The sequence below is a fragment of the Sinohyriopsis cumingii genome, chromosome 10, assembly GCF_028554795.1.
Source record: "Sinohyriopsis cumingii isolate HCF-2022 chromosome 10, ASM2855479v2, whole genome shotgun sequence".
NCBI classification, from domain to species: domain Eukaryota; kingdom Metazoa; phylum Mollusca; class Bivalvia; order Unionida; family Unionidae; genus Sinohyriopsis; species Sinohyriopsis cumingii.
In genome coordinates this window covers 45,024,003-45,031,795 of record NC_142970.1, presented here as the reverse complement: position 1 = coordinate 45,031,795, position 7,793 = coordinate 45,024,003, and the positions used below count along the sequence as shown (strand labels likewise).

The window sequence follows — 7,793 nt, the reverse complement described above, 5'->3', positions numbered from 1 at the left end:
AGAGAGAGAGAGAGAGAGAGAGAGAGAGAGAGACAGAGAGAGATTTATATTTCACCAGTGAAATTTAACTTTAAATGTATTTTCCAAATATGTTGTATCGTATACATTGATTTCACAGAGTTCATTTTAAAATGATAAGAAATTTCTCATTGCATCTATGGGTGAGTACTCCACTTTAAAAGTGTCTTTCCTGTTACCATGTATGCTTTAAAGGAACAGCCCTGACATAAGTTTGATATATAAATCTCACCAAGTAGCACTTCATAAATTGCATGCTTAATTATATTTATACTCACGCTGGAAAGACGATTTTTAATTTTTTCCAACTATTCTCTGCCATTTCTTTTCTTAAGGTGATGGGCGCATTGACTCTCCAGACCATTCATCCCAGTATTGATCCTACACAATAATGGAGGATATCAGCAAAGAAATATTGACTATTCACACACTGGACAAAAGGATGGTTCAGAGAAACTCACCAGCCCTAGAAAAGGCAGGTTTTCAGACAGCCATCACAGAACTGAATGAGAGAGCAATAAAAATTGAGGAGTTAGTGACAGATGCTCATGTAGGAATCGGCTCAGTTATGAGTGAGTTTTTTAGTTTTATTTGCAAATATCACCATACCTTTCTGTCCACATTATAGAACAAGTTATACATCCATACACTTATATAAACTTCTCATTATATTGACGTGTGATTTTTTAAAAATTATATTCTTTTATGTGTATTCGTAAACAATTGCAAAATTTGTTTGCGATGATTATATAACTGGATTTTAGTTTTTTTCCTCCTTAGACACTACATTTTCTTATTGTGTTCATTTTATTAATTTTAGAAATGTCCTATCCCACCATGAAAACTCTCGTGATATATGGTATGTTGCAAAAAACCTTGGAAAGAAAATAATGAAGGTAAGAATCCTGTCTAGTACACCTATTACTCAGCAGTCTAGGACATTGGCATTTCCCCATGTACCTGATGTTTCACTGATGTTCTTTATTTTAGTAACAGATTTATATCTTATTGACAACTTAGATTGTTCTAGAAATGAATTTTACCCCTCACCCTAGTTCTGTTTTTGTGCTCTATTCATTTGATCTTGTTTACTTGAGAATTTACCCATTCTTGTGCTCAGTATTTGATTAGGGTTTTGAATTTATTCAAATTATTATTCCTTGGATATATCAAAGTATTCATCTATAATATTCTTGCACTTGAACATTAAATTGGAATTGTTGTGAATTCAGATAAGGACACACTGGATTATATTATTTGAATTATACTATAGTCAGATAAAATCCTAGATTATATTATTGTAATTCATCAAAAGACACATCTTCATACCACAGGCAACTAAAAACACATTAATACATTCAGAGGTGAATTTGTTTTTAACACCACTGACATTTAACTAGAAGTTTATTCATTAGGACTAGTAATGGAACTTATTGGAACTTTTGTGATTTAATTCACAATACTGTTAAGTTCTTTCTAGATGTTCATTTTGTATTACAAAGAATTAAATTATTTTATCGAATTGTACAAAACTAGTTGGTTTTCTTTCTTTCATGTTAGACAGCTTTTGGTATTGGAAAGCTTTCTGTTTTGATGATTGCTCTTTATGTGCACTTTTAATTTTATATTATCTACCTTCTTTTTAAGTTTGCCAACCAAAAGTATAATGAGGCTTTATTTCAATAGTCCAAATTCATCATAAAACAGCTATGAACAATATTTGGTGAGATTTCTGTCCTTGTCTTTTTGAACAGATATATGTAAATATTTGCAACTCTATTTTTCTATGAAATCAAAGTTACAATGCATAATCCTTATCTTCTGATTTGTTTTAATAGATATTTGATCCATGTATATATACATATATATATATATATATATATATATATATATATATATATATATATATATATATATATATATATATAATATAACCAAATCTGGTAGGTATGTAGTCTATTGAAAGTAATTCTAGGTTACTGCATTTGTATGGGAAAATATGAACAAGTTTTTTGGATGGACACTGCATGACCTTGGAAGTGCAGTATATCCATCTGACAAATTGATTGTACATTATGATCCCAGCTTGGACATCAAGGCAATGAAATATTATTCACATTTACAAGTCATGAAAACTTTGCTTTAGGTACAGTCATTTTGTAACAACTGGCACACTTTGTTTTACATTTCTGGTAAGTAATCTTAATATTTTCATGTGTGCATATCTTGTAATTAGTGTTGTTATCATTCTAGTGGATATTAATTTTGATTTGAACAATACAAGTCTAATAATTTAATCCAATGATATATATATATATAGCACTTTCCCAGAGGACCGACCCACTTTATTAAGGATATATGGGATTCATGTAATTTCCTCAGGAGATTTGTGGACAATGCTGTCAACATGATGATTACTAACTAATACCTGCTCATGACAATATTTTTCCTTCCGAAGAAATGCAACCTGTCTCAAATAGTACTTTGGAGATAAAACAAATAAGAACAAAAACAACTCCTCTTTAGGAAATGGTCATGAGGTTCAAATATTGGGTGAAAAGAATATAGGTTAACATATTGGGATGTTTTTCAGACAAGTTAAGAAAATAAAATTTTCTTTAAAACAGGTATCATCGCTGTTACAATTAACAAAGGGGCAGATGGTACGTCTACCCTTGCAAAGAAAAGAAAACATATCCCCACATTGAGGACAAGCATGGTATGAGGAGGAGAAGCGAACTGAAGGAAGATGATCCCAGGACAATTAGAAGAAACCTGGCACCTCAAGAACCACCATCAACTCAAGTTTTGGTGAAGGGGAAGATCTCTAGATTTTACTATGTAATATATGAAAGGTACCTGATACCTGGATGCTTCTGCTAACGCAGATTACACTTTATATACAGTAATGTAAATATCTGTAGTTGAAAACAATGTATAATGTATAAGTAAGTGCCGAAAACTTTTATATTGATTATACATGACCTTACCCACATTGTTTATAGGCAGAATAGACTGGTGTTTAAAAGTATCTGAATGGAGCATTATTGTTTGATGGGACATTATGTGCAGTTACAACCATACAAAGAATGAAGTCAAATGTATTCATTTATATATGAATGTGTGCCCGTAAGAAGTGTTTAAAAAAGTTCATGCAAGCCTGGAGGGGATGAAACCAGTGTATTGTCCAAAATCATCTGGACATTTGTCACGTATCCGCCAGACACAGCAAATTACATTGACACGTCTCTGTCCAGACCACATTCTTCCATGCTGCCATATTATGAACTGTTTATAGGCTGCATGCCTGTCTGCGCTCATCAAGTCTACTTCATCGTCAGGTACAAGAACATCCCGTCGATACATCCTGGCCAAGGCAAGTACAGCCTCATCAAGGATTAGAACTTGAAAATTCTGAAACATTAATCTATATTGTAATATGCTATTTTGAAAATGTAAAAAATATTTTTAAAAAATAATAGGAACTGGCACTTAAAGTTTATTCATATTTTATCAGAAAATTCTAATGTAGAATAAATATGGATAAAAAACTGCAGAGATTTTATTTTGACATGAGCACTGAGTGTTCCATCGGCACTAGAACTGACATTAAGTGTTTGGGGAGCATTTCTAGACGTCAGAGACACCTGAATTGGGATCAAATAGAATGGCTGATTGCAGATAAAGATAGGATCTTATATTTCTTTCATGATCTGCTTAGATTTGTTTAGCATAGTGAGGTACCCACATTAAAACCAGGTAATGAATAGAATCTACTTGATAAGTATCATTTGTAAAAAATAAAACTCATATCATTTGCTTATGTATGCATCTCTGTTTTTGCTTTTGGATTGCTTACAATTTTAAAATTCATTCACAGTGATTGCAAAGAAATAATGCAAGCATATCTCATTTTGTATGAAGTCTCGCTTAAATTCATGAAACATTCTACGTTAAATAAACACTTAAGCTTATAAAAAATAATGCACTAAGCAACAATGCGCATTATAAACAAAAGTTTATATATTCATTACCGGCAAAAGTGATATGCAGTGTTGTCTGTCACAACACATCTTTTCCAGGTCTGTGGGCATCTCCATACATTTTCCACACACACTGTCTTGAGCCTGGCTCTAAAACATTAAAACCCAGGCTTGGGCGGAAATGCAACATCTGTATGAAAAGTTCCTTCAGTCGGTCTGGCTCTACATTTGTTAGGATCTCCTGGAATCGGTTTTAAAGATTAAGCATACTGAATCCCCATATGTATGTGTTACAAGAAGCTTGAAATCTAAAATCACGATACCATGGAAATTTCAACATTTACAATAATCATGTATTTACATAACCATTGCAAGTCCACCATGGAAATAGAAGTGACTGCAAATGTTGTATTGTAAGAGTAACTACCAAAGTTTTAATTATGTGTATACATGGATGCAGTATTTGATTTTATCAGTAGAAAGTGCAAGTTACATATTCGTAGTCAGTATGTATAGTGAAAGAGGTTTTCTGCAATGTAACCCACATACCTGTCAAGTTATTTACACCTTTTGTGATATATATTTTGTACATAAAATAACATGCTCAAGAAATACATACAAATTATTGAATGAATTTGAACAGTTTCAAAACTGTCATTACATCAAGAAAATGTATTATGTTACAAATGATTTATAGTATTCACCCAAAACTGAATGCAAATCAGACAGGGCAATTACAATTCGTACATAAAAGGTTGTATCAAATATGAAATAAAAATTCTATTTCTTGCAAGTCTTCATGTCATTCTAAAATCTGGGCAAATAAAACATTCTTGCATTCTTAAGTTTTTATGTTTATAATGATAGTGCATACATGCTATTTTCATGATATATTATGGCATGTATCATATTTAAAACAGAATAATAAAAGCGTAGTCATTATTTAACAAGGCTAAAATAGATATATGAATTTTCACAGGTCTAATATTTTTAAATAGAACATTGCAACATAGTCAGGTCTAATTGCTGAACTTCTCATATACTTTTTGTCATTATTTTGAATTTTTTAAAATATTTTTTAAAAATTTATTACTTAAATTGGAAAAGGGGCAGGTTGACCTTGACAGTATCAAATATTTGTTGTGTATGCCACTAGTATAGGTCACTTCTACCTATATATGAAATGAGTTTAGCTAGTTTATATTTTGATTATAACAGGAATTTAAAATTGTACCACAAGCATTTATTTACTACAAGCATTTATTTACTTCACTCTATGCATTTTGCTACATATGGTTACTTGAACTCCTAAACAAATAGCCCTATATCAATAAGTATAGTTACTACCATAGACAAAATAGATGACATGTATTATATAAATCAGCCATATAAATGAGGTGTATTTTCAACGGTAAATGTGCATGGTTTTCCTTACCAAATGATATTAGGATGGAGTGGTGAGTAGCAAGAAAACGTAAAGCAGTTTAAATAAACATTGTTTGGTACAATAATCCTTCAATCGAAGTATGCATTTTCTAAGTTGTGCAAAACACTTCTCACTTGTATATATTAGAGTCTTTGCCAAGTACAAAACAATTTTCTCAGTGTGTATCAATACTTGTTTTGCAAGGTATAAATAAACAATTACCCTCGTTCTTGTCTGAACTATGTGTAGACCTTGGTCAGCTCTGTTTTCAGGCTGCACTGCATGTCTTCTTCCTCTTCACCCTATGGTTCTTGATCCACGCCTCATCCTTCCTCTCCCTCTCCCTCTTAAAGGTCACTCCGCACTTGAGCTTGAAAGTGAGCTGATTTCAGTCTAGGTAATAACAAAATTTCTACATTTGAGTTTATCATTTGGTGGGTATCTTCTGTTTATATTTGTACAAAGTGTTCTACATGGTATAGCAGTGTTAGGAATCAGTTTCGCACTGCTAAAACAGACCGCCGTAAAGCTGAAAGGCTCTGGCTTTCCACCAGACTCACTATTCATAAGCAAATCTATGAAGTCGCTAAGAAAACAAATATAGTCCATGCAGTGAAATCAGCCCACTACACTACTAAGATCATGGAAAGTTACAGCTGCAAAGAGCTCTTCGAGATTACTAACAAGCTAATGTCAAGGAACAAATCAACACCACTTCCAACTACCTTCTCTCCAGTCGACCTTCCGGACATGTTTGCAAATGTTTTCCGTGACAAAGTACAAACCATTAGAGATAAGCTTGACACCACAATTTCAATTGACTCGTCGTCACCATACAGTTGGGATACAGAATTTGAGCGTCAACCATTAGCAGCATTTGAACCTGTCTCTATGTATTTCGTAGTTACCATCGTGATGAATATTGCACTAAAGTCATGAGAACTTGATCCAATTCCAACAGCACTGTTGCTTGAGTGCTTACATCCAGTATTGCCTTCATTAACTGATGTTATTAATACCTCTCTCTCATCTGGGGAATACCCATCATTTGTTAAAACTGCCATTGTCAAGCCTCTGCTGAAGAAACCAACACTAGACCATAACGATTTAAAGAACTACCGCCCAGTTTCTAATCTCCCATTCTATCCCAGCTTGTATCTCGCCTAAATTCAACCAGTCTTTTTAGCAATGTACAGTCTGCATATCGCCCTTGCCACAGTACTGAAACTACTCTTTCAAAAATAGTTAATGACATTCTCTCTGCATTGGATAGCGGAAAGATTACAGTCCTCACCCTCCTTGATTTGTCTGCATCATTTGATACAATAGACCATGATATATTACTTCACCGTCTCCAGCATGTATTTGGCATTTATGATACAGCCTTACTGTGGTTCAAGTCCAACTTGGTCAACAGGACACAAATTGGATCTGCACATGGAATACACTCCAACCCAGTTGATCTTTGTTGTGGTGATCCACAGGGGTCTGTTCTTGGACCTTTTCTCTTCATTCTGTACACTCAGTCGCTCTCAAGTGTCATTGATCATCATACATTGTCTCATCAACTGTACACTGATCACACGCAAATATACAAAACTAGCCACCCAACTGAAGTTGATGCTACCATACAAGGTGTAGAGAGGTGTATTTCTGATGTGAAATAATGGATCACTTGTAACAAACTGCAGATGAATGATGATAAAACTGATGCCATTCTGACCACAACACAAAGACTTTCTCATTCACATCCTTTACCTCAAACAATAAATAATAGCAACGCCAACATTAAATTCACACAATCAGTACAAAACCTAGGTTTTACTCTGGACAGTACTCTCACACTGCATCAACATGTCATGAACATATGCAAGGCTGCATATCTTAAGTTGAGACGCATCAGCTCAGTTCGCAAATATATTCCAGTTGATGCTACTAAAACACTTGTGTGTTCATCAGTACTTTCAAGACTGGACTATTGTAACTCAATTCTGCCTGGTTCATCTCAATATGTACTCCAGAAACTTCAAAACACAGCTGCTCGGATCATACTTAGAGTACCACGATCAGAGCACATTTTCGCTCCTGCTCTGTACCCTACACTGGCTATCCATTTGATCCAGAATCAAAAACAAAATTTGTTCTCTGTGCTAAATTTCACTGTCTGACTCTAGTCCAACATACCTATCTGACCTCACTCATGTGTACACACCAGCAAGATACTTATGCTCCTCTTCTGACAATCGTATACTCATTATTCCAAGCATGAAAAAAGTCATATGGACAGCGTTCTTTTGCATACCAGGAATGAATTGCCCACTGAAATTAGACACAAAGACACAGTGATCACATTCAAGAGGGCTCTC

At 34.0% G+C, this 7,793-nt stretch overlaps 1 protein-coding gene across 1 annotated transcript in view; it reads right to left on the bottom strand.

The window, feature by feature from the left end:
* Nucleotides 1–3,108: 3,108 nt before the first annotated feature.
* The window catches only part of LOC149789957 (P2X purinoceptor 7-like), a 58,866-nt gene continuing 54,181 nt past the window's right edge, over nt 3,109–7,793 (bottom strand). The window contains exons 2-4 of the mRNA XM_089972047.1: nt 5,650–7,746; nt 4,053–4,242; nt 3,109–3,432 (exon numbers count right to left, since the gene is read on the bottom strand). Of these exons, the coding sequence (XP_089828173.1) occupies nt 3,169–3,432; nt 4,053–4,118 (330 nt within the window). The 5' untranslated portion in view covers nt 4,119–4,242; nt 5,650–7,746 and the 3' untranslated portion in view covers nt 3,109–3,168. The remainder of the gene's footprint in view (nt 3,433–4,052; nt 4,243–5,649; nt 7,747–7,793) is intronic.